General features: G+C 52.0%; 1 protein-coding gene and 2 long non-coding RNA genes across 10 annotated transcripts in view; 1 reads left to right on the top strand and 2 right to left on the bottom strand.

Annotated features, from left to right (window-relative positions):
* Positions 1 to 11,596, top strand: part of PHKA2 (phosphorylase kinase regulatory subunit alpha 2) — a 91,725-nt gene extending 80,129 nt beyond the window's left edge. For 2 of the 7 annotated variants that reach the window (XM_016943186.4, XM_016943189.4), the window contains 7 exons: positions 2,962 to 3,080; positions 3,871 to 3,900; positions 5,348 to 5,401; positions 7,241 to 7,411; positions 9,382 to 9,435; positions 10,163 to 10,363; positions 10,911 to 11,596. In XM_016943186.4, coding sequence (XP_016798675.2) covers positions 2,962 to 3,080; positions 3,871 to 3,900; positions 5,348 to 5,401; positions 7,241 to 7,411; positions 9,382 to 9,435; positions 10,163 to 10,363; positions 10,911 to 11,081 — 800 coding nt within the window. In that variant the 3' untranslated portion in view covers positions 11,082 to 11,596. Of the gene's footprint in view, positions 1 to 2,961; positions 3,081 to 3,870; positions 3,901 to 5,347; positions 6,751 to 7,240; positions 7,412 to 9,381; positions 9,436 to 10,162; positions 10,364 to 10,910 lie in introns of all 7 variants that reach the window. The other 5 variants (XM_016943188.4, XM_063804864.1, XR_010154898.1 and 2 more) reach the window with 4 other exon arrangements.
* LOC112206882 (uncharacterized) lies at positions 9,598 to 10,629 on the bottom strand. Its single transcript, XR_002941374.3, has 2 exons — positions 10,500 to 10,629; positions 9,598 to 10,420 (listed from the first exon to the last, which is right to left on the bottom strand). It is a non-coding gene; the product is annotated as an uncharacterized LOC112206882 (long non-coding RNA).
* Positions 11,597 to 11,701: 105 nt separating the features above from the next.
* Positions 11,702 to 17,675, bottom strand: LOC112206881 (uncharacterized). Of its 2 annotated transcripts, XR_010154900.1 has the most exons (8): positions 17,455 to 17,675; positions 16,949 to 17,055; positions 14,142 to 14,451; positions 13,941 to 14,034; positions 13,158 to 13,261; positions 12,267 to 12,650; positions 12,042 to 12,193; positions 11,702 to 11,801 (listed from the first exon to the last, which is right to left on the bottom strand). It is a non-coding gene; the product is annotated as an uncharacterized LOC112206881 (long non-coding RNA). The 2 variants fall into 2 exon arrangements; XR_010154901.1 differs by lacking the exons at positions 11,702 to 11,801; positions 12,042 to 12,193; positions 12,267 to 12,650 and having other exon boundaries at positions 13,158 to 13,276.
* Between the last annotated feature and the right edge of the window lie 8,255 nt (positions 17,676 to 25,930).

The raw sequence follows: 25,930 nt of genomic DNA, 5'->3' as shown, positions 1-25,930 counted from the left end.
GTTCTGCTCATCATTATAGTATTCATGGCTTGACACAGATAATTACTAAAAATTTGTCATTAGATGTACAGCTATAGATGCTATGAAACTAGGAACTGAGTAATGTCATTTGAAAGTCATAAATATGTGCGATTGCAAGCAAGAGCAGAAGACATGCTGTCTTTTTAACATATAACATCATTTGTTAGCTGTCCTTTGTAATTGCTCAATTTTTGTAAATTAGGAAGCCCAAATAGGCTTAGAATTTTGATTAAATCCTGAGATGTCTGAGATAAATGTTTCCAGCGAACACCCACCCCAGACAGCCCCTCTTGTAGCTTCCAGACCCTTCTCCTTCTGTTTTCCACTTTCCTGGGTCTGTCCTCCCTCCCCAGCTCATCACTGAGTCTCCCTTATGGGCTCCTGCCTCTCTGCTGTCCTTTAAATGTTCTTGTCCCCAAGTTCCTTATTTGTCACTACTCCTCCTGCACAGTGCCCTCCACTCCCATGGCTCCATTGGGGTCAGGTGGGATGGTGAGGCTTGCAGGGGATGCTGCCCGAGGAGTTGACCTTTGAGCTGGGCCTGGCCTTCCAGCACAGGCAGATGCCCAGTGCAGTGCAGGTGGCCGGGAGTTCAGGGGAGGTAGGGCTCGAGTTGGTAGAGTTTCAGGTGATGCTGGGAGGACTGTTTGGCCTTTGTCCTGAAGACAGCTAGACCTGGGAGGCTTTGGAGTGGGCAGTGATACGATCACACTTGCCTTTTAGAATGATTGCTGTTACCACAGCACAGAGGCCAGGCTTGTGGGTGGTGGGGCTAGGGACCGGTTTGAGTCCCGAGGCTGGTGCGATAGGTTGGGAGTGAGAGGTGGTGGCCTGGTGCAGTGCATCAGTGGCCTCTGGTTGCCTCCACCTCCAGCCCCTGGCAGCCTGGCTTTCCTAGCACTTCCCCCTCCAGCCCGAGGCCCTTCTCTAGCTGCCACCTTCATTTCATTTGGCACCTTGCCCTCAGGCCTGGGCATGGGCTCTCCTCCAGGCACCGCTGTGGCACTGAATTCTCCTGCATTCACACCTGCATCTGCTGCCCAGACAGGGCCTGGCACCAGGAGGCCCTCTGGATCATCCAGCCCACGGCCACAGCTGCCCGGGGTGCCAGCCCCTCGGGCCCACAGCAGTTTTGTCATTTTCCAGGGGCATTCCGAGAGTCACACGGGACTGGGGACAGAGCCCAGCAAGGTCCATGTGGGTCCTACACATTAGTCATGACAAACCCTTTAGAAAAATATTAATACAAATAGGATTGGGTATATTGTTGACCAGTCAACACTCACCAGATCAAACTCCATGCGGTCATGAAACATGATGTGATAGAATATTTAATGCCAGGGAGAGACATTCACGATACAAGTACAAAAAGGCAGGTCACAGAACCATACCACAGAATGTATGTATCCATCTCATGTTTCTGTATCTATACGTATGTATGTGATGATACTGTTTTGTTAGTTAAAAACATACACAGTCATAGGGAAAAAAACTGGAAGAATCATGACTAAAATATTAAGAGATGTTAGTTCTAGCTTCTGTAGTTCAGTGGTCTCAGTTTTCTACAAGGAAGGTGTGCTTTGGGTTTTTTTTAAATTTTTGTTTATTTATTTATTTCTAATTAAATATAGATAGGAGGTCTCACCATGCTGCCCAGGCTGGTCTTGAACTCCTGGGCTCAAGCAGTCTTCCCACCTCGGCCTCCCAAAGTGCTGGGATTACAGGTGTGAGCCACCGTGCCTGGCCTCGGGTATGTTTTTTGTTTGTTTGTGTATTTTTTGAGACGGAGTTTGGCTCTTGTTGCCCAGGCTGGGGTGCAATGGCACGATCTCAGCTCACCGCAACCTCCATCTCCCAGGTTCAAGCAATTCTCCTGCCTCAGCCTCCCGAGTAGCTGGGATTACAGGCATGTGCCACCACGCCCAGCTAATTTTGTTTTTTTAGTAGAGACAGGGTTTTTCCATGTTGGTCAGGGTGGTCTCGAAATCCCGGCCTCAGGTGATCTGCCCGCCTCGGCCTCCCAAAGTGCTGGAATTACAGGTGTGAGCCACCGCGCCTGGCCGGGTATGTTTTATTAGAATAATTTTTTACTTATCCAAAAGCAAGGGTGGGCACGGTGGTTCATGCCTGTAATCCCAGCACTTTGGGAGGCTGAGGCGGGCAGATTGCTTGAGCCCAGGAGCTCAAGACCAGCCTGGGCAACATGGCAAAACCCTGTCTTCACAAAACATACAAAAAATTAGCCAGGTATGGTGGCGCACACCTGTGGTCCTAGCTACTTGGGAGGCTGAAGCGGAAGGATCGCCTGAGCCCAGGAGGCAGAAGTTGCAGTGAGCCAAGATCGCACACTCCAGCCTCGGGAACAGAGCAAGACTCTGTCTCAAAAAAAATAAAAAAACATGGCTGGTTGCGATGGCTCACGCCTGTAATCCCAGCACTTTGGAAGGCCAAGGTGGGCGGATCAGAAGGTCAGGAGTTTGAGACCAGCCTGGCCAATATGGTGAAACCCTGCCTCTACTAAAAATACAAAAATTAGCCGGGCATGATGGCGGGCACATGTAATCCCAGCTACTCGGGAGGCTGAGGCAGGAGAATGTCTTGAACCCAGGAGGTGGAGGTTGCAGTGAGCCGAGATCATGCCACTGCAGTCCAGCCTGGGCGACAGAGTGAGACTCCGTCTCGGAAAAAAAAAAAAAACATATCTCACTGTGTCGGGGCTTCCTGGCCACTGTGTTATAATGGTGCTTAAGTACTCTGCACACTTCCGTTTACTCCTTTAAGAGCTGAGTGCTGCACCTGTGCTGCTCTCGGTGCTGGAGACACAGCGCTGGCCAGGCAGAGAAGGCCCTCATTGTCAAGTGGGGGAGACAGGGGCAGATCCTGCCTCGGGTTGGATGCTGTAGAGTTCCTGAGAACCACGTGTGTGTGTTTCCCACCCAGTGCGCCCTATCCACTCCTCCACATCCAGCCCTGCCATCTCCATCCACGAGGTGGGCCATACCGGAGTCACCAAAACTGAGAGGAGTGGCATTAACAGACTGAGGAGTGAAATGAAACAGGTAAGAACACCTCAGTGGCAGCGAGGGATGAGTGGTGGTCTCCCTACCTGGGCTTACCCCAGAAAGCGACAGAAACCTAGGGCATGAGGCTGTAGCCCACTGTCTGTAGAGTGGGAGGTCCCTTCTGTCTGGGATCTGAACACACCTCTGTCCCCAGATAGATACTCCAGAGCCGGTCATGCGCACCCTTACCCACTCATCCTTAACCTTAACGTGATGTTCTCATGAACGTTCCAGAAAATACCCTTGTCCATGTTTGCCTCTGTTCCCAAGAACCACTCTTAGGAGTGCGCCACAGCCATTGAAAAAGTAGAGTCATGCAAAAAGTCACCGAATCATCTGTGTCCTTCAAACGAAATAGCAAGAGGGCTCTGGAAATAGACCGGAATGCCCATGATACTTGGATTCTCCACCAGCCACAGGGGTCTCTTTTCTTAGTTCACCTTTAATTCCTGGTAAAAAAAAAAAAAAAAAAAAAAAAATCCTTTTGAACTGCCCGCACAGGGCCGCAGCTCAACATCGGAGTCTTAATGTGCCGGGTGCTGTGCTAGGCCTTGCCCAGGATCCATGCTGGGAAAGAGTTTCCCTCTGACCATGAGAAATGCACTCGAATTTTCTGCTCCATTTTAAATGCTGTTCATGACCCACTAAATGGAGTCCATGATGCACTCATGGGTCAACCCCTGCGGTTTGACCAACACGGCCCTGGATTAAGAGAGAGGGCAATAGAAGAAGCACGCGTTCTTGGCTCAAAGCTGGTTTTGATTTCCTGATGTATTTTTGCTTTCAGATGACTAGGCGGTTTAGTGCTGATGAACAGGTGACACCCCTTTGCCTTGTTCGTCCTTTACTTCCTGTTCTTTCTGGCTTGAATGTGGAAAGTGAGGCTGTGACTCCGCAGCGTGTGAATGTGTGGAGGGCGGCTCTATCCAGCAAACGGGCTGGGGCACAGGCAGAGAGCAGGACTCGAGGGCAGGAGAGACGACCTTGCCCCATGCCTTTAAAAATAATCTGTTTCTCAAACTCTTGGGCTTTGTAGGGTACTTTGTGAAAGAGATCATCCAGGCTCTGCCTCAGTGGGAGTTTCTATTCAAAAAGAGGGAACTAAATAGAAAACTAAATGGGGGGGAAATGCGGTCATTGGTTATATCAGTAGAAAGAATGCTGCTATTCCTGTCCTCCGATCGCCTGGGGGGACTTAACCCTGGAAGGAAAAACATGTAAGGGTGCTCTTCTTTTATATCACCCTGGTGACATATGTTCTCCACCCCCCTCTGGGACACTGGAGTCGCATTTCTAATATTTTGATGTGTATTACCACAAGAGCCTAGAGGAGACATCTTAATGACATGTAAAGGCCGATTCCACATGTTGTCCAGAGGTAAAACATGCTTTATCTCTCCTAGTTTATGCTGTTTCCAAGTAGGGAACTGGCTTTTCAAACATCTTCCCTTGCCAGCCACTCGGTGGCACCGTCCCTCTGTCCCCGCATCCCGATGGCCTGACCGTGGGTGAATCTGAGTGGTTCCTTCCGCCTCCATTTCATGCTGTTCTTGCGTGTTACGGGGATGAAGTGATCACCTCTGTTCTTTGCTGGGCTTAGAGTCACCTAGCTAGTACAAACTTTGACCACTTATGTCAAGGAACATATTATTTGTTCCAAAAATGTAATAGGTGTTATGGTATTTTCAATCTCTAGTCTCTTTTGCAAGAATACCTTGTAGATAGCACACTGTACCCTTGCAAATTAAGGGTACATTCTAGATTTTTAGACGAGGAAATACTTATGTGGCCAAAGGTATCAGCCTGATCATCATATTCATTCATTTAATGAATATCTACTGAATGTTAGGTGCAGCATGTTAGTGTCAGCTGTAGGTATTTGGTTCATCTGTAGATTTTCACAATTCTTACCATAAAATATGAGCATTTCATGGCTGTGAGTTTGGAAAATAAATAGTGTCCAAACTTGATGATGCACCCTCCACATATGACAGGAACATTTAATGTTTACATTCAATGGTAACAGTTCATGTTTTTAAAAAGAGCAGTTAGTAAGTTTCACGTGGAGTCGAAGCCCAGAGTGGTGCTTGCAGGTGCCCCTGCACCTGAGCTTGCCTATGTGCGTTGCTGTGGCACCTTCTCTGCGCCCGCATTCTCTGCTGCTGCTTTCTGTGGGTGTTTCGGATGCTGCTCCATGACCCTCCTCTCTGCTGTGTCTCTTGGTGTCATTGCTGTCAACTGAGTGGATTCTTTTTGTTTTGTAGTTCTTTTCTGTGGGCCAGGCCGCGTCCAGCAGTGCGCATTCCTCCAAGTCTGCGGTAACAGTGCCTCGGGATTATTGTGTCCGTCCCCGCTCCTCCTCGCGTCCTTCCTCATGCTCCCACCTCATGCCCAACTTCTGAGGATTCGAGCAGGGCTGAAGTGTTTTCAGCGGGATGCTCACAGGCTCCTCCAACTGGAATTCTGAGGAGGGTAGAAAGAAGGCCCCAAAGTGCTTGCCCTGAGCTTTGTTCTCCGTCTTAAGCTCTCAGTTCTCTGCCTGTGCTCCTTGGCACAGTGTGGGTGAGGAGTTTCCTTCTCACCAATTCCCAGAGCTTCTGGAAACTTCGGGGCATTAGTTCCATGCCTCTTTATGGAGCCAGGATGGTGAGCCCTTGCCCACATGTGCCAACTAGCACTCTGCACCTGCCATGCCCCAGATCTCGTGCAGGGCTCGGATTGCGCTCACCGCAGAGCAGAGGCTGAATCTTCCTCCTGAAACTGGAGGGCCCGGATCAGCTGAGTCATTGAGGAGTGCAGCTGTAATTACTTTTATTTGTGTCTAATTGTTGCCTTAAGTGGCAGTAATGAGCCCAATGGAATAACCCAGCCGAACTGCCTTTTCAAAATAAGATCTGTTGAAATCCAAGTGCTGCAGAAAGGAGAGCTCCGCCTCCTGCCCTGCTAGCGCACTTCAGGATTTCACTTTAACCCTTTACATTTGATTGTGCACATTTGATATGTGGCACTATCAAGAAACAAAAGTGCCAGATAGTCCCAGGAAAAGAGATGTGTGAGCGTGAAGGTTATCCCTTCTCGACCTGGAGGTCTCGAAGCTAGAAGCCCCGCAGGGCAAGACAGAAGGCTGGGAGCTTTGCCGCAGGGAGGGGATGCGCCCCCACTCACAGAGGCCCGCCCCGCCAGCGGTGGGGAGCCTCTCAGACAGTGTCCCCCTCTGGAGCCTGAATCAGTCCAGCCAATGTTGAGGTGGGAAGGAGATGGCGCCCTCTTCCCTCACTTCAGCAAAGTCAGCCCCAGTTCAGAGGCAGCCATTGCCCCAAATTAAGATAAAGCCCAGTGCCAAGAATAGGGAAAGCCGGAAATGGGATTGCAAAGGGTGGGTGGATGGACCCTGATCTGCGAGGTCCTCGCCACTAAACGCGGGCTTCACTGTTTGTCTTCTCCCGTGTCATGTGTTGCCTTCTCTGTGGTTCCTGTCCTGTGGAAACGTGTCTGTCACTTCTCTGTGGCACTGCAGCAATGAAGTGGGCACTATGGAGTTTGTCTCCCTGAGCCATGGATGCCTGCTCCGAGGGCCCGTTGTCACCCTCAAAGCTCTCCCACTGCAGTGGCACAGGCGCCACGTGCGGGTGACAGCTGCCCCTCATGGGCACTTAGCGCACACTAGGTATGCCTCAGGGGCTTCCGTGTCTCCACGTGGTGAAGGCTTCCGGGCAGCTCTTTACAGGATGCCTGACTGTGTCCCCACTGTGCAGATGAGACTGAGGCCCAGAATCAGTGTTCATGGCAGGGCCAGACGGCCTCGGGTGTGTCCTTGGCACCGCTGGCATTGAGTGGGGATTAGCACTCCAGCAGTCTGACCCCCAAGCCCGTGCTCGCCCTGTTCGGCCTCCTCCTTATGGGTTCTAGCTTTGGGGGTGGGACCGCCTCTCCGGGGGCAGGGCAGAGTGCAACATGGAATGAAGTGATCAACCCAAAGTATGCGAGTCATCTCACATGAGGAAACAGACAAGGTGGACTGGAGGAACCGTGTTCCCCTCTGGCGAGTGGTGTTCTGGCATTTGTGCCTAGGTCGCAGGGCCGCCCTTCGAGATGGCGCACTTTCCCTGGGGCACCTGCTGCGTGGCTTCTGAGGCCCCAAGCTGTCTGTCTTGCAGAGGTCCAGCACCCCATCCTCGCCCACTGGCACGTCATCCTCAGACTCGGGAGGACATCACATCGGCTGGGGTGAGCGGCAGGGCCAGTGGCTGCGCAGGAGAAGGCTGGATGGGGCCATCAACAGGGTCCCCGTGGGATTCTACCAGAGGGTGTGGAAGATCCTCCAGAAGGTAAGCCGAGACGCGAGCTCCTGGGGAAGTGAACCGTCCCCTTACTGTCCTGGCAAGGCATGGTGGCACCTCCAGGCGAGCAAACACACAGCCCTGAGGATGGCTTCTCTGCCTCAGCGCTGTTGGCACCTGGGGCCGAGGCATTCTCTGCTAGGGGGCCTGTGCGTGGTAGGATGTCTACAGCATCCCTGGCCTCTACCCGCCAGATGCCAGCAGCCATCTCTTCTCCCCACCCCACCCCCGTGTGACAACTAAAAGTGTCTCCAGGCATTATCAAACATCCCGTGGGAGGCAGATCAACCCAGTTGAGAACCACAGCAAGTAAGACAAGGTGGCAGTCTAGGTTGTGGTTGTGTGGGACCAACTTGGACGTATTTTAGGAACATAGAAGAACAGGGAAAGGCTGGGAGGCTTCAGATGAAAACCCTGTAAAACCACCCAGAGCAGCACCTACAGGCCTGGAACCTGGAATGACAGTTCAGGAGGGGCCTGGAGTAGGCCAGCCCCCAGCCTCCTGCACATCCAGGCAGGAGTAGTGTCCCTGCTGTTCAGCGATGTGACTGAGCCCCACCCTCCCAGGGTACCTGCCATGTTCAGTTCCAAGGTGTACAGAGGTGGAGAGCTTCCAGTTTAGCCCCAGGTCCTGTGTGCCCTGAAGGCACAATCTCCCTCACACCCTGGGGCCCCACTCCCCTCAGCCAGCCGGCTGTTGCGCTTCCCATCTGCCTGGGGCCGTTCACATCTCCCCAGCTGTTGTCCCTGGGAACTGTGGTGCGTGTACCTGAGCACAGGAGCACCTCCCTGAGCGCCTGTTGTCAAGGAGGGGGCAGCATTCTCTGTACCCCCCCCCAGTGTCTCCCTTCTGCATCAGCCCAAGAGAGTTCATGCAGCTCCCTGGGCTGCACCAGGCCCTCCCTGTCTTTTCCCTTGAGTGGAAGGACAGTGTGCCTCGCTTAAAAGCTGTGCAAACCAAGACATTTTTTCCCCCCAGAACTATTTTTTAGTTCATTTCACAGTGGGAGAGAAGAGAAAAAATAATCCCAGTGACAGCATACAACAGCCCCCTTCCCAAAGCCATGGCACCACTTGCTCAAGGTTCTTTCTGTAACAGGGGCCCCTGTGCTTCATGGGCCCCAAGGTATTCCTCACGGCCACCGCAGAGGGATGTGAGGAGGTCGGAGCAGGCCCTGCCTGAGCAGCTGGACTCCCGGGACCCAGGCAGGATCCTGCAGGGGCTCATGGTGCTTGCTCCACTTCCCACCTCTCTTAAGGGGGTGGGAGTGTCCACTGCTGTTCTACCCTCAGCCCACTGGGGACACTCCGGGCTGGGGTGCTGGGATTTAGAAGGTGGCCAGTTAGACTAGAACAAGCTGTTCCTAGAAAATTTCCCCACTCTTCCTGGGGCATCACATGCTTCCGCTCGGACTCACTGGCGCAATACCAAGATATTTCTATTATGAAAAAGCATTTTGTGTTGAGCTGGCACTCGATATTTATATACATGGGTGTGCATGTGCATGTCTGTGCATGTGCTGGAGGCTTTTGTGATTGGTGCTTATTATAGAAATCTCAAAAATAGATGCCTGCAAAGGCACAGAAGCATCCCTTCCCCAGCAGGAGCCATGAAAATCCCCCTTTATTATGGCACCAAAGGGGCCTCGCAGCCGCCAGGGCCCAGTTGCCAAGTACAATGTGGAGCCTCCCGGGAGGACTCGGCAGCCCCCTAGGGCATTGTTCGGAGGAGATCTGAAAGATGCCTGCTGGGTTCCCTAGAATTGTTCCATCGAAAACACAGCCTGTGGGCAGTGAGAACAAGCTCTCTAAAAATAACTCTGACAGTCTGGCGTGTCCCAGCCCTCATATGGGTTTCCAGGGCAGAGGGTGCTGTGTGTGCATGCACGCCTGTGTGTGCATGCATGTGCTTATCCCATTCTGGAATCTGACTGAAATGCGCTCTGTTCTGCCTCCAGTGCCACGGTCTCTCCATCGATGGTTATGTCCTCCCATCCTCGACGACCCGAGAGGTACGATGAGAAAAACGCAGAGGCGGGCCCCTCTGTGGGTTCACGATAAGGGCTTCATTGCATGGACTCTGACCTCTTGTGCTCCTTTTGGGCTCATTCTAATTGACAGGCCATTTGTAGCTCTGAGCTGTCTAGCCACTTCACCCTCATATTTGGCAAAAATGTCCTTCCTGCATTTATTGGCATCAGCCTTTTTCTTCACCTGAGACTCAGCATTTCTAGGCTAGCAAGCTCTTTGCATTTGCCAGACACCCCTTAGAACCCTGGTGAAAGAAAGGAGCCAATCTCCATGCCACCCTGGCCTGCCCCATGGGCAGCCTTCTCGGCCCTTTTCTCCAACTAAAAACAGTAATCGTCCCTAGGTGATTTGTCATTCTTTTTAACATGGATTTTTTTAGTTTTACCCCACCCAAAGCACCATGCTTCATGCTGGAAGGAATAATGAAGAGGAAAGAGAAACCAGAAATGGTCCCTGCTCCCTGGAAGCTGTAGTCGATGGGGGGAAGGGTAGATAAATCAGGCTAGGACAGGCTGGCTCCTGGAGGCACACTCCAGCCTCCTGCTCTGAGGGCCACTGCCAGCAGGATCCAGAGAGTGGCCAGAAAAGGGGCAGCAGTGGCGCTGAGCCCCGAGCCCAGGCACTGCTACGGTCACCCTTGGTTACTCGGTGATTGATAGGGCTGCATCTGTCCTCTCACTGGTGGTTGCCTGCCTGTCCCTTTGGTAGATGACCCCGCATGAGATCAAGTTTGCTGTCCATGTCGAATCGGTGCTGAATCGCGTGCCGCAGCCCGAGTACCGGCAGCTGCTGGTGGAAGCCATCATGGTGCTGACGCTGCTCTCGGACACGGAGATGACCAGCATCGGGGGCATCATCCACGTGGACCAGATCGTGCAGATGGCCAGTCAGCTGTTCTTGCAGGACCAGGTGGGGGTGCCAGGGAGCTGGGTTGGCTGGCATTTATCTCTGTTGAGGCTGGAGATTCTGTGTCCAATAGGAAAGAATATACTCAAACCAAGAAAATGTCATCACAGATGATGGGGAAAAAATGTCAACCACTTACTTAGAAAATGGTACAGTGGCCACTTGGGAAATCTCAAGACCTTTGGGGATGGATAGGCCTGTCTCAATGCAGGTTTTCGTCCAAACACCACCACTTGCAACACATGTGACCATGGGTGAACCCCTTACCCTGTACACAAAGTCAAGTTCAACAGAGTAGTCCTCATTATAGTCAGGAGCTACAACCTAGGGTGCGTGATAACAGAGTGCAGTGCCCAGAGAGGTAGGGCATTCCCCCTGGCAGCGCTGGCTTTGTGCCCTCATGCCCTCAGAATTGGAGCCTCTCAGAAGGCCAAGGCTCTACTAGAGCAACCCTCACCCTGCCCATGTTGACCCGCTGCCACCACCACGCAGAAGCGTGACGGGGAGTGGGGGCTTTGCTTATTGTCCCCTCTGCCCTTTCCTACTGCAGGTGTCAATTGGCGCCATGGACACCCTGGAGAAAGACCAAGCCACAGGAATCTGCCACTTCTTTTATGACAGCGCTCCGAGTGGGGCTTACGGGACGATGACCTACCTAACAAGAGCAGTGGCTTCTTATTTGCAGGAATTGTTGCCCAATTCGGGCTGCCAGATGCAATAGGGTCTCACCTGGAAACATGGTCACACTCTCAATCTGTCACGTGCCCCCTAGCCTTACTGGGAACCTTCTGTCCCCCAAGATCCCCTGTGCTATCAGGAAAGCATGTCCCATCAGAAACACTCTCGGGGGGCAATGGTAGCACTCACCCTGAAACTGATGTATGTTAAAGCCACAGAGATAGAGCTGAGGAGTCCTGTGTTCCCCCGCAAGGAGCACCCCGGGATCATTTTCTAGGTTCATTTCTCTGGAACATTTGCTGTAGCATCTGGTCTCACGGACTCTGAGGAGGAATTGGAAATTGGTCTCTTTTGAGTGCAGAGGGAACTGAGACGCCAGCTTAAATTGGCTCTTGCAGAGAGTTACAGAAATAGTTTCGATGAGCTAGTGACACATCCTAAAGATGCAAAGATCCTCCCGGCGGCAGTAGCCTTGACAAGGGCCACCTCTTCACAGGATGCAGTCTGTCTGTGCACCAAACTCTTCACCAAATAGAACACTTGTGTCTCTCTGTGGAATGGGGGTTTTCTTGTGTCTTGCTTGCTTTCATAGCCTTCCATTTTATTGGCATGGCTGCCTTGATGTAACATAATTCTCTGTCCCCAAGATTTAGAAAATTCCTCTTCGTTCACCTTGGCTCATGGTCTTCCAGGGTTTTTATCCTGGCTGTCTATGAACTAGGGTTTTCTCCTGCCTTAGGAAAAATCCTGCATCTTCTGGAATCTAGGAAAAAAAAAAAAAAAAAAAAAGACAAGGCTCCTCTTATAGCCAGGCAAGCAGTTGTTTAGGGCTAGACCTGTGGTCCCCGCTCGCGTGAGGTGAACGCCCCGCAGTGGATACTGTCGCTCTGGGCGAGGCGTCACAGGGTGAGCACAAGTCAGCAGTGCCATGGAAGTGAACAGGCATGCCCCCGCAGAAACAATGCTTCCCTCTGAAAAATAGAGCCAGGCTAGGAACTTGTACCCTCTTGGTAGAAGCACTTTGGTCTTCACTCTCTTGGGTGGGTGCAGTCGGAGGCACCGATTGGAGGAGAGCAAGGTTGAGTCAGGTGTCAGGGTCTGCAAATCTTTTGCCAATGCCCTAGCAATGGAGTTTCTCTCCGGGCATTGTCTTACCTTGGGGGAAGGAAACAAAACCAATGGGAAAACAGTTTCTGTAAATAATAAACCTTGAAAGACAAATGCTCACCTAGTGGCCAGGAGGTGCGCTCTGTCTGGTTGAGAGCAATGGGCTAGATTATGGTGGACTCTGCCTCTGAAACAGAGATGAGGCTATGGGATCATTTCCTCGGACATCTGTATGGAGATGCAGAGATCAACGTGCCCTAGCTGCTTTGAGTGGGCATCGTGATGCCCAGTGCCCCTCAGAGCCAAGATGCAGTACTGATGGTTATTCCTGAAGCGGAGGAGAGGCAGGTGGCCTCAGGTGCCTGACAGCTTCCTGGCAGAGTCCTCTTTGGGCTGAGTCAAACCCTTTGCAGTCTAGAAGACTCTCAGCCCTCCAATTTTGGTGTGCAGGCTCTGCCCACATGGGACTTCCATGCCGTTTCCATTTCTTCCAAACCATAATGCTCTCCCTTGCAGAGGTGCAGAGTAGTTAGGTAAAGGAAAATCCCCCGGAGTCTCTCCATATCTGCTACAGTGGGCTTACGCGTTTCTTGCATTTTGGGGGCAGATCCCAGAGACAAGGAGGGCGGCACATGAGCAGACATGGCACCAGGCCCCTGCCCCCTTGGGCCACCCTGTTCCCTCCCCATCCCACAACAGCCGCTGACCAGAGCAGCTCTTCCCTCACAAGCCAGTTTGCTCCCTTTGCCCCTGAGGCTCCACGGGCTGCAGCTTCCCAGGTCTGGGGGGTCGCATTTTCATAGCCTTTGCATGTGTGTGTGTCTTTAAGACATGCCCGACAGAAACAAGAGTCTTGGAGATGACACGTAATTCACCTGCCCCGTGGATCATTTCAAACAGATAATGTGGGAAAGGTATAAGAAGGTATAAGTCATGAAAGTTGTTCTTGGAAAAAGCTCAGGAAGAGTTAGAGCCCTCCAGAATGAGCCAGGTGCTAATTTAGAACAGTCACCTGCCTGCCAATGATGATGACGTGCTCAGCCACCAAGCCGCGGGCCGGGAGAGGAGCCGTAATAAGCGATTCCACCAAGCCTTCCAGCCACTCCTTTGAAACCTCTTTAAAATGAAATCCTGAAATAGGACCGCATTTCCACAGGCATCAAGCTGTCAGCTTCAAAGGAGAACAGGCTTCTGAGGCCTGGCCCCTTCAGCGCGCAGCTGAGGCCCCCCTCCCCGAGGAGAGGAGCAGATGTTTGAGGGCAGAGGGCCTGTCCTGACAGCACCTGCGTGGAGGTGGCAGGAGGGGATTGTTTCTAGGCCAGGCGAGAGGAGCCTGGCAGCCCCTGGAGCCTCGAGCCAGGGGTGGGGGGGGCAGGAACTTCTACCTCCCCGCTCAGAGCCAAGAAGTCAATTTGAACCTTTGCTGGGGCTCGGTATTAGCACGTTCTGCCTTGGAGGGCAAGCCGGTGGGGCCAGGAATAAGCATTCCTTTTAACAACTTCAGTTGAAAAGCAGCCACCGCCCCACCCGCTGCTGTCCCTGGCTCTCATCAGGTGAATTCAGCATTCCTGCCACCCTGCCAGTGCCTCTGTGATCCTGGGCATGAGTTGACCACTATGTACCTCAGTTTACCCATCCACAAAAAATGCAAAAGGCCAGGACTAAGCATGGGGGCGTGACGTGAACTCACGCTCCTCCTCTGGCCAAGGGCTTCATGCTTAGAGGAAACCAGATAAGCCCTATTGCAACCCCACCTGGAGTGGAGTGGGGGAGGATGAGGAGGGGGAGACCCTACCTTCCACAGGCCCAGGGGCTCGAGGGGTGGGGCTCCATTAGGAGATCAGTCGGGGCATGGTGAAGGGGAGGAGAGGTTGTCAAGGCTCAGCTGCCTGGACAGAGAGGATGGAAATACTCCCTGTGTGAAAAAAGAAAAGGAAAAGACCCCAGATCAGGAGGCAGGAAATGCAGTTTGGCAGAGTTGGTTGATGCCACTTACTTCTGGACAAGAAGACTGGAGGCTTGGCCACCCTTGATGGAAATTGCAGCAGAACCATCTCTCTATTCTATTGATTCCCGCACCAGGCTGGCAAATAGCTTTTGTCTTTTCTGCTTCCTTGTTGCAAAAGGGTACAAAAGCCTCCCACCCACCCCACCCCCAATCGCCCTTTGTGCCATTATCTTTCAAGGTGACTTAGCTTTTGAAGTCCCTGCCATCTGCTCTGCAGGCCTGTACTTTGCAGGATGTGAGAGCACCGCGTTCCCAGAATGCCTTCTGTTCTCCCCGACGTGGCTACTGATGGCTCTGCCTGTGAGGGGAAAAAAAGCTGCGCTGTGGCCCCCTTAAAGCCCAGTCCCTGCTGTCTCCCTCAAAAAGCCACTTAGGAAAGCCACGGCCTTGAGGTACCAAGAGAGTTCTTTGAGAAATGAGAGTGGAAACTGTGAGAGAGGCTGCTCTGCAGTCGAGTGCTGGGCACGTCTGACGATGCCTGGGAGAGGAAAAAATTCCATCAAAAAACTACCATGGTTTTCTTTAGAGGAACATATGTGCACTTTTGGCAAAACATGCCTTCTCAGGAGGGCTGGAATAGTTGGAACCAATGAACTCTGAAGTCATGTGATTCGTCCCTCTGTCTTCGTGCAGTCCTTAAACTATTCTGAAAAATGCATGAATCCAACACGAATCCTAGCATTTCTGCCATGCCCACTGAGGGCCAGGCAGGCAGGCATACAGCCTGGTTGGGGGGTGGGAGGGTGAAAAGTATCTCTTTTGTGCTTGAAGGCCCCTGAGGAAGCCCCTAGGCTCCCGTGGTGAGTGTTCCCTGCGCTGGCCTAGCAGGGTGTTGGTGTCTTGAGCCCGAATCCTGTGCAGCATTGGCCCAACCCTTGCAGGTGGCCGCCACCCCTTTCCCCTGCAGCTGGCATAGCCAAGGTGCCAGGCTCTGCAGAGGGTAAGCTGCATCTGAATTGGGCACGAGGGGATGGTTGTGCCTTCCACATCTCCTTTTGTGAAAGATCTTCCCAGATGCAAACCCAGGATGGACTTGCCAAAGAGAAATCCCAGTAACTGGCTCTAATCTCTGTGCCACCAGCTGCCATTGTCTCGAAGTTCATTTGCAAATAACAGAAACCAACTGTGGCTGGGTTAAGTGGGAAGTTTATTAAACAATATTGGATAGGTCACATGGTCACCAGGCTAAGCGGCTCCCTAGCCAGGACCAAGATCCCATGTCATTCTCCAGTACTCCCAGGTTCATACCCCAGGACTTACACCACAGACACCCCGAATGCTGGGCACTGTCACTGGGACCACTGCCTCTGCTCTTTTGGAAACTAAATGTAGAGGCTTCTACTTGTCACCAAAAGGGATTTTAAACAGCCACTAGCTGCCACTTCAAGGTCTCAGGCAAGCATACTGCCTCGGCTGAGGGAGAGGTTAGAAAAAACAGCATCCAGCCAGGCGTAGTGGCCTGTGCCTGTAATCCTGGCGCTTTGGGAGGCCTAGGCAGGAGGTCTCGAGCCCAGGAGCTAGAGACCAGCCTAGGCAACAATGTGAAACCCTCCCTACAAAAAATAAAATCAGCAAGGCACAGTGGTATACACCTGTTTTCCCAGCTACTCAAGAGGGGGGAGGGGGGAGGATCACTTAAGCCTGGGAAGTCGAGGCTGCAGTGAACTGTGATTGCACCACTGCACTCCAGCCTGGGTGACAGAACAAGACCCTGTCTCAAAGAAAAGAAAAAAGCCACATCTTGAGAATTCTGCCTTCCAAAGTGGAGGTCCCCACTTCATAACATGGGGATCCCCTGAACACAGGAAGGAGGTTCAGATGCCAAACATCTGAAACTCAGTGTCCGCTCCAGCCGGAATGCTTGCTTTTCTTTCCTCTGCCCATAAAAGAAGGACCTGTGCCCTCGCCAGGGTCTGCCCTGGAGAGCTGACGCAAGAGGCACATTTGCCCCTGAGGAAGGCTGTGTGTCAGGAGTGAAGAGGGGCGTGCAGGCAACCCCTCCTCACCCCAGGTGCATGGAAGCCATCCTGGCACCCACCTCTGGGATGGAGGTAGGACAATTAATTACATGTTCTGTCTTTGGGTAGAAATGCTACTGAGCCATAGGGGCTGGATCACCACTGCTGCCCAGTATGGCCCACCAGACCACCTTCCACCATCCTGCAAAGCCCTGCAGAATTGCCAGTGCGCCCTGCAGTTTTTGTGACCACCAGCCCAGTCCCATTAGATTTTCATAGCCCTTGAGTGACAGCCCATCTGGGACAAGACTCAAATGATTGTCACATCTTTTCTTCTAACTCTTTAGCCAGCTGGGGGATTTAAAAATAATGAATTGGAACCATTCGTGGTATAAGCCTCTCTCCTGACAGTGTGAATAATTTCCTCCAGCTGTCACCAGGGATCGTTTGAGTTCCTGTAAGTACTGGAGTCTCTCTCCTGGGCTCAAGGGAGGCACAGCCATCTAGGCCAGGCGGCCCTCTCTGCCTCTCCCCTCCCTCCCCTCCTTCTGGAAGTGCAGGCAACAGCTCCCTGCTCCCCTTTCCCTCATTAGCCACAAGAGATCTGGAGCGAAAGTGGCCCAGCAGGCTGGGAGAAGGTTTTGAGAGGGCACTGCACACACCGCGGCTGACGCAGCTCTTCGCGCCAGAAGATGAAGCAGCCGTTCTTAGTGGCTCCTTGCACTGCCGCCTGAATCTCACCAGAAAGGATTCTGGGCTTTCCATCGCCTAAAGCAGAGAGCTCCCTAGTGCTAGGGTGGTGACTGCCGCCCCGCCCTGCCCCCGCAGGATGTGTACCTTTGTCCCAGCTTGGTGGAGACTGTGCATGCATCGACGGTGCTGTCAGCACACGTCCACGTGGCTGGATCTGGGCTTGGCTGGCTGAGGCACAAAGGGCTCCATGCCTAGTAGGGCAAAGAGTCAAAAATAAGTCTGCGGTGCAAGAGGGGTCAAGGTGGAGCCCGGGTCGGGGAGCTCACTGTCAGCACGGGGTTAGCAGAGGCTCCGCAGAGTGACCAGAGCCGGGACTAGGGGGTGTGGAGCGGCAGAAAACGCGGGGAGAGGTGAGCACAGGCCAGGCAGCCTGGGAACTGCCGGCACTCGGTGGAGGGGATGCAGGGGGCTTCCTGGGCTTGGCTGGGGGTGGAGGGGCCTTAGCAGAGCCACTGTCTTCGGCCCCTGAATGGCAGGCACCACCCCTCCACCAGCCCCAGTCCCACTTGCTCAGCTATGCTGGGGGAAGAGGGTAGAGGCTCAAGATGGGTTGGGGCAGGAGGTGGGGATTTGACCCTCCCAACCCTCGCCTGGGTCTCACGGGCTCCTCATAGGTGAAGGCTGAGTAAAACACTCAGTCCTCCAGAAAGTGCAGGGCCACAGCGCCGGAGTTGCTCAAGAATGCGACCCAGCAGGATCGGACTAGTCCTTTAAATGTCAAAGCAGCCGGCTGTGTGGGGACAGCACAGCTGGGTGAGGCCAAGGCCATCTCTGAGTCTCCTGCAGCTCAGCCGAGGGAGGAAGTGAGACTGACCCCTCCTCCTCCCCGCCCCGGAAAATGATCAAGGAGTGATGATTTTCGCAGCATATCGGGGGCAGAACGAAGCAGAGGAACGGGTGGGGAGGCCTGGGAGCACAGAGGGCCTGTCCTCTGGGATGACTGGAGAAGATCTCAGTGGGCAAGATGTGATCAGCGACCTGAAGGAAGTGAGGGCCTGAGCCTCACTTTAGCTGGAGGAGACGGTGCCGGGCAGCAAGGAACCGCCAGTGCGAACGTGGGAGGCAGTGCTGCACCCAACACGTCTGCAGGGGGCGGGAGTGGAGCCACCAAGGAGTCCAGACTTTGGCTTTTGTCCCAAGTCACTGGGAAGAATGACAAGTATTGCCAACCCTGCCCAGAGAGATCTGCTTTAAAGGTTAGGGGGCAGTGGAGCCATGGCAGAGGCAGAGGGGAGAAGCAGTTCATTTCACCGCAGGTCTGGAGGGACATGTGTGAGAGGCGGAGCCAGGAAGGGAGCCAGTGCTGAGGCCATGTGACTTCCTTCCACCTATTTTGAGGAGCTGACAGCCTTCGGGAGCAGCCCCTGCTTTGCTGCTATTTAGGGGAGATAATCTAGTAACTGGAAAATGGGGGTGATGAAATGACAGAAGAGGGAGAGAGAAGCGATGCCTGTTCCCTTCCTCAGCTCCCTCCGCTGTCTCAGGCCTGAAACCCTACGTGGTCCCTACACCACGTTCAAGCCGACATGCACGTACAAAGCCATGTACCTGCATCTGCTGGCGCCACCTTCCTCGGGGGATGGGGTGGGCAAAGGAAACAGTGGCCGGGACTCTATCCCCAGGGCACCCTCCTCCGCCCTGCCTTCTCCTGCTCTCACCTTACCTCTCCCCTGACGTCCCTAAGCGTCCACTGCCCTTCATAATGGGGCTTTAGAAAGCAACAGTGACAGACTTTGGGGCTGAGGCCTGGAAAGGTTCTAAAGGCTCCACACCGCAAGTTGTTCAGAGGCTGCTTCCTCTGCACTTTAAATAGATGTGCTATGCTGACTTTGACACATTTCTTTTTTAAACTTAAAAAAAGCACAATCGGAAAAAAAGCAAGAAAGAAATGTAGTGAGTCATCCACTAGCGGGAGGGAGGGGTACTGTGCTGGGAGGTGGGGACCAATGGAACATTCCAGGAGGCTGGCCAGGGAGTACGCAGTACGTACCCCAGCCGGTGGGGAGAGGGAATATAGGAGGGGATAGTTGAGGCCAAGAGGATTGGCTCCAAGGAATCCCTGGAATCAGCTACTTTGTCCTCTGGGGGTCTTCTACCTGTAAACCTCAGGCGTCTTGGAAACTAGAGGAGAGTAAAGACTTGAGCTGTGGCTCCAGCTGAGGGACACATTCCACAGGTGCTGAAGAGCACGTGATCATCATCTATGCCTGTTTAGTTAGGGCTGCTGTTAGCACCTGGATTTTACAGATGAGGAAACTGAGACTCAAGAGGGCTTGTGAATTTCAGAAATTCACACATGTCAGTGGCAGATCAGAAAGAAGCCCATTTCCGGCCTCCATGTTTACCTAGATCTAGGCAAAGAACCTTGCCTTAGTCTCTAACAAATTTACCTCAGAAGAGAGACTCATTTGTTCAGTTTATTCAAGGTTTGGATAGTAGATATGAAGAGAAATATTGAAGGGGAAGGGAATTCTCAGCTTAGCATACAGGCGTTAGGAAGCTAAATTCAGCCCAGGGTGATAGAAGTCACGCTTGCAACTGGGTGGCGCAGCAAGGCTGGGGATGCAGCACCGTGGACAGTGGCAAGTCTCTTAGCTCCTCCGAGTCCGCTGGCTGCCCCAGCTAGGAAGCAAGGACACCAGGTCCCCCCCTGCCTCTCTCAAAGAGTCCATTTCAAGGTCAGGAGAAATGTGGCTCATGCTTTGGAGCCCACAAAGCCCTTAAGTAGCCTCTGCTGTGATGTGGGCACAGCCACCCTAGGGACTGTTCCCAGATGGTAGCCTTTGGCAAAATTGTGACACAGGCAGCATTGGGTTTAAGGTCTCACACCTTGCTTTGGCCACCTCCCGGGCCCCTGTCACCACCAGGAGCTCAGGGGTCAGATGGGCCAGAATTTTGACCCCCATGCTGCTGCTTAGAGCTGGACACCCTTTGATTAGACACAATCTCTTGGTACCTCAGTTTCTTCCTCTGTGAAATGGGATGGTGATTATATAAACCATCTTCATGTGGTGGTTCTAGAGATTAACAAGCTAATGGACATAACAGTAACAATACCGTGTATGTAATGAGGTCATGATCACGTTTGTACACCCCTGGCACTGGCACAGTCTCAGCAGACAGAGGCTGCTGCCACTCCCCCACCCCACGGTGGCGCTGGCCTAGGTCTGCAGGCTCCAGATCATCCCGGAGGGCCCAGGGTGTGTCTGAAGGTAAGCATTGGATCAGACAGGTGACATTTGAGCTGCGTGGCCATGGATAGCAAGTCACTCTCTGAGCCTCATTTCCTCATTGGTCAAATGGGGATGACGATGCTCATGGTGGAAGATTCTGGAGGACTGTTAAGAATAAGCTAGGGGGATACATCCATTTTAAACAGAGCAAGAGAGAGGTCTGTGAGGACTCCAGCCTGGCACACCTGGGAGGAGCCCAGTTCAAGGTCAAGGGTGTTGAAATCAGCGCCGCCCCGAGCAGGGCTCTGCTATACGGACCAAGGACAGAGCAGAGCAGACAGAGGCAGGAGGTGGCACTTTGAGGAAGAGAAGCGAAGAGCATAAAGGCCCTGTCTTCATCCTTCACCTACCTCTGGATTCCTTCTTCCTCTTGACACTTGCCGCCCAAGGGCCTGGGGTTGCAAAGGGGTGCGGAGCCTCCTGCCCTCACTTGGGAGAAGCCTGTCTGCCCTTAGAAGAAGGGAGAGAGCCGGGGATGGGGGATGCCCCTGGGGGAGGCTGAGGAGCAGGGCTTGCCTTTTGTCTGACCCACTCGGGACCCACCAGGGCGGGCAACCAGGGAGGGCTTGGGTCCAGGGAGCTGGCAATAAGTGGTGCCACTTCGCTGGAGGTGTCACTGCTACACAGCAGCCTGAGACTGCAAGAGCTGCCTGGCACGCTGGGTGGTTCAGAGCATGGCACTGGGGCTGGCACTGGTCTGGGCCACATCCAGGGCCACCACCTCTGTACTTGGGCTTAGTGAGAGCACTTGTACCTCGCATGGCTGTCACAAGATTGAGTGTGACATATTTTTAAAGTGCTTGGATACTACTTGGCACATAGTAAGTGCTAAATAAATGTTTGTGTAATAAAAAAAAGATAGTGGGGATAAAGCTGCTGGAACAGAGCAAATATTCAATGAATTCCTCTGAGAAAGCCTCCGAATCCCTTTTCTCCCATGCTGTCCTCTCGACAGCCAGCCTCCCGCTACCTGGGAGACACTCAGGTGCTGAAGTGTTCCAGGAAAGAAGCCACAGGGTGCGGGTCACTCCCAGTTCTCCCTGGAATGTTTGCATTTCACAAGTCACATGCAAGTTTTGGTGAAAGCTCTGACTTGTGGAATTCTCAGCCCCTGAGCTGGCCAGTGTGATGGGGAAAGGGTCCTTAACTCCCAACTGTCATCTTTTCTGCCTATGTGCAGGCCGCACTGCCTGGGATCTGCGTTCTGATAACCTGTCTCCTCCCAGGACTCTAAAAGGCAGGAATGGCTGGGTGCGGTGGCTCGTGACTGTAATCCCAGCACTTTGGGAGGCCAAGATGAGGTGGGAGGATCGCTTAAGCCCCAGAGTTCCAGACTAGCCTTGGCAACATAAGGAGACCCTATCTCTACAAAAAAAGAAAAGAAAAGAAAAAAAAAAAAACCCCACCTGGGCATGATGGCAGACACCTGCAATCCCAGTTACTCAGGAGGCTGAGCTGGGAGGATCACTTGAGCCCAGAGGCAGAGGCTGCAGTGAGCCATGATCATGCTACTGCACTCCAGCCTGGGCAACAGAGCGAGACTCCATCTCAAAAAAATTAAATTAAAATAGCAGGCAGGATCACACAAGAGGACAAATTCCTCAGTAATCTCTCAGGATACTTTCAGCTGTCCATCGCAGCTACCCAGCCTGTCAGTGGCTCAAACAATAAAGACATTTCTCACCCTATGTAAGACAACGACTGCAGCTGGGAGGTTGCAGAGTTGGTTCAGTGGCTCAACAATGCCACAAAGGACCCATGCTCTTCCTGTTTTTCTTCTCCATCAACTTCAGAGTGGCGATTTCTTTTCTCATGGTTACAAGATGGCTGCCACAGCTCCAAGCATCACATCCTTAAAGGACAACATCCCAACCAAGGAGGGAGAGTCAGGGCTTTCTTCTTTAGCTTTTGGCTTCTCTCTCTCTTGCTCCAGTCTTTTTCTCACTCCCTCGCTCCCTCTCCACCCCTCTCTCCCCCTATCAATCCCTTCCAGGTAGGGAAGTCTTTCCTAGAAGCCCTCTGGCAGACTTTTCCTTAATTCTAAATGCCCAGGACTGAGTCATATGACTGTTTAACACTAATCACTGGTAAGCGCAATAAGGATTAACAGGATGGATTTCTAAGTCTGGAACCATCATGGGCCTTGCAAGGTTGGTGGGGCACCTTTGGAGACCTCACTTGTCAAATATCTGCAACAAACTCGGGGTCCTGTTAGTGGGGAAGAAGGGAGATGGCTGCTGGGCAACCTTGAGTCTGCCAGGAGCACTTAGCCTCCTGGGTCATGGTCATGGCCTCTTTCTATGCTTCCTGAAGTTTCTTATGCCTTGTCCAGGACCCCTTGCATCAGTCCTGGGCTGGGAGAAGGCAGGCTAGGGGACCTGGCAGCACGGGCAGGTCTAAGGTCCAACAAAAATATCCCCACACAGAAGCCGGAGGTTGCACTCTGAGGGATGGGGCTCACGCGATCCTCCCACCTCGGCCTCCCAAAGTGCTACGATTATAGGCTTAAGCCAGTGAGTCCAGCCCTTGGTAAGATTTTTGATTGTCTTCAAAGAGTAATCAAAACCAAAGAAAAAGAGCAAATATACATATTTATATATAATATATATTTATTATATATATCATATATGATATATATGATATGATATATGATATATAATATATATCATGTATATGATATGATATATGATAAAATATATATCATGTATATGATATATATGATATATCATATATCATATATATCATATATGATCTATATCATATCATATATATGATCTATAGATCATATATATATATATATATTTTTTTTTTCTTCCAGACGGAGTCTCACTCTGTCGCCCAGGCTGGAGTGCAGTGGCGCAATCTCGGCTCACTGCCACCTCCACCTCCTGGGTTCCAGCGATTCTCCTGACTCAGCCTCCCGAGTAGCTGGGATTACAAGTGCCCGCCACCATGACCAGCTAATTTTTGTATTTTTAGTAGAGACGGGGTTTCGCCATGTTGGCCAGGCTTGTCTCAAACTCCTGACCTCTTGATCCGCTCACCTTGGCCTCCCAAAGTGCTGGGAATTACAGGCGTGAGCCACCACCCCCGGCTGCAAATATATTAATAATTACCCAGAATGAAAAGTCTAGATAAAATCAGCATGATAGAATTTGAGGTGAGGGAGTAGACACTCTGGGATGTGAAATATGCAAATGTTCTTTTCGAATATAAGGGGTGAGAAAGAGATCAATTCAAAAACAAGATGAGAGGCTGGGCGTGGTGGCTCACACCTGTAATCCCAGCACTTTGGGAGGCCGAGGCGGATGGATCACCTGAGGTCAGGAGTTTGAGACCAGCCTGGCTAACATGGTGAAACCCCGTCTCTACTAAAAGTACAAAAATTAGCCGGGTGTAGTGGAGGGCGCCTGTAATCCCAGCTACTGGGGAGGCTGAGGCAAGAGAATCACTCGAACCTGAGAGGAGGAGGTTGCAGTGAGCCGAGATTGCGCCACTGTACTCCAACCTGAGTGACAGAAAAAGACTCTGTCTCAAAAAAAGACGAGAAACATAGAAACACAGAATTTCCATCCTGAAGCCAGGATGGAGTGCCTGTGTATCTGTTTGTCACCCAGACAATACGTGACAAACTAAAATAAGTCTGTAATGCAAAGCAGTGTATATCGTATGCTCTGCAACGGGAAGGACCAGGTAGGAGAAGCCACCATACACATGAACATGTTCAAAACCAGCTACCTAGATCGATGGTGACAATAATGTCAAGAGACCAGACCCCTGTTAAATGACAAATGTTGACAGATTGGGTTTACATGGTTCATGTAGAAAGATATATGCTCTTTGTAGGCATATGGATACAGAAGGTTGCAAAGAAAAGGACAAAAAAAGACATGCCAGGCAAATGCTATCAGAAAGAGGGCTGGTCCCCCTGTGTCACTGTTGGGTAAAATAGACTTCAGGACCAAAAGTGATATTAAGGACGAGAAATGGGATAACATGACGATAAAAGATGAAATTTGCCAAGAAGACATTTCCATTTTAAACATTTCTTTATCCAATAAACAACTTCAAAATAAATGCAGGAAACATTAACAAAAGAACAAGGACAAGATGGCTTCATCATCTTGGTGGGAGGCTTCGAGACATCTTTTTTTACTACTGGTAGGTCAAGCTGACCAAAATATCATCAAGGACATAGAAGATCTCAGTGACACAGTTAACAACCTTGAGCTGACAGACATGAGGACAGGTCTGCTCAACAATTTGCGAATACATATTGGGATTCTTCACGCACACTTGGAGTATTAAAATTTCAATTATTTACTAAGCCTTAAAGAAAGACGCAGGGCTGGGCGAGGTGGCTCACACCTGTAATCCCAGCACTTTGGGAGGCTGAGGCAGGTGGATCGCCTGAGCTCAGGAGTTTGAGACCAGCCTGGGCAACATAATGAGACCCCATCTCTACAAAAAAGTTAACAAATAAAAATTAGCCAGGTGTGGTGGTACACACCTGTAGTCCCAGCTACTTGAGACTCTGAGGTGGGAGGATAGCTTGAGCCTGGGAGGTTGAGGCCGCAATGAGCCGTGATTTGCGCCACTGCATTCCAGCTTGGGTGACAGAGTGAGGCACTGACTCAAAAATAAGTAAATAAATAAATAAATAAGAGGTTGACCGGAAGAAAAAACAGGCATGGAGTTTGCAGTGATCATTATCACTTTCCCCCCAAATCCAGAAGAACTACAGAGCGGACACCTTTGTCCTGGGGCCTCTGCTGAACTATTTCTGCAGGTCTGTTCCTTGGCTTCCCCCAAGGGCATCCCCGCGGTTGGTGCCTCTCCTGCGTGGGGAAGACACATGGAGGGGATGCCGCTGCTGCTGTGGGCATGAGGCTTAGAGGCTGCCAGGGCCAGCATTTCGTTCTCACGGGGACCCCGCAGCACCTTGGGATTATGCCTCGACCCTCCCCGAGACAAAACTGACAGGAGAGGAATTCACAGGTGGCAGGATTCGCCTGAAGGCCAAAGGACTGGGGGCACAGCCACAGAGAGCTGGTGAAATGTCATTCAGGGGTCTCTCAAAGTCAAGGCCCGCTCTAATAGCTGCCAGCCACCCCCTAGGCCAGGCTGAGGTCACAAGGAGTTGGCTGCGTCTTGCTCCTCTGACAGGGTAGAGAGTGAGGGGTAACAGGCAGTGAGGGGACAGTTGGTGGGGACCACACAGTCTAGTCCACTTCCTGGGAGGGATATAGAGGTGGGAGCAGGAACCCCCAAAAGAGCCCAGACACCAGCCTGGGTGGAAACTGAAGGGCACACAGGGTGCCAGCCCAACCTAATGAGACCTAGACAAGAGGGGTGGAGGTCACCCAAAGGCCACAGGTGTCACTGGGTGAGCAGTAGTATTCGGTGGTTAAGAGCTCTGATCCTGGTACCAGAGTCTAGGCTTCCATCCCTGCTCCTTCCCCAGTGTGCTGGGTGGCCTTGGGCAGGTCACATAATCATTTTGGGCTCCAGTTTCCTCAGTCAGTGCATTGAACACATATTTACTGAGCACCTACTACATGCCAGGCACTGATTTAGACACGTGGGAGAATCCACGAACAAAACAGTGATTCCTCCCATCTCAGAGCCTAAGTTCAGGCAGAGACAGACGATAAGCAACGCCCTTAACAAATCGGGACGTTATGCAGCCAATTCCACAGTGAGGCCAGCTCAGGCCTCAAAGAAAGATTGGAGTGAGGGAGTCAGGCAGCAGTATTAAATAGGCTGCGGAGGCTAGGGCTTGTCAAGAAGAAAAGATCTGAGCAAAGACTGGAAAGGGCTGAGAGAAAGGGCT

The sequence above is a fragment of the Pan troglodytes genome, chromosome X (assembly GCF_028858775.2).
Source record: "Pan troglodytes isolate AG18354 chromosome X, NHGRI_mPanTro3-v2.0_pri, whole genome shotgun sequence".
Taxonomy (NCBI): Eukaryota; Metazoa; Chordata; class Mammalia; order Primates; family Hominidae; genus Pan; species Pan troglodytes.
Note: the sequence above shows the minus strand (reverse complement) of the source record. Positions and strands in the feature narration are given on the sequence as shown.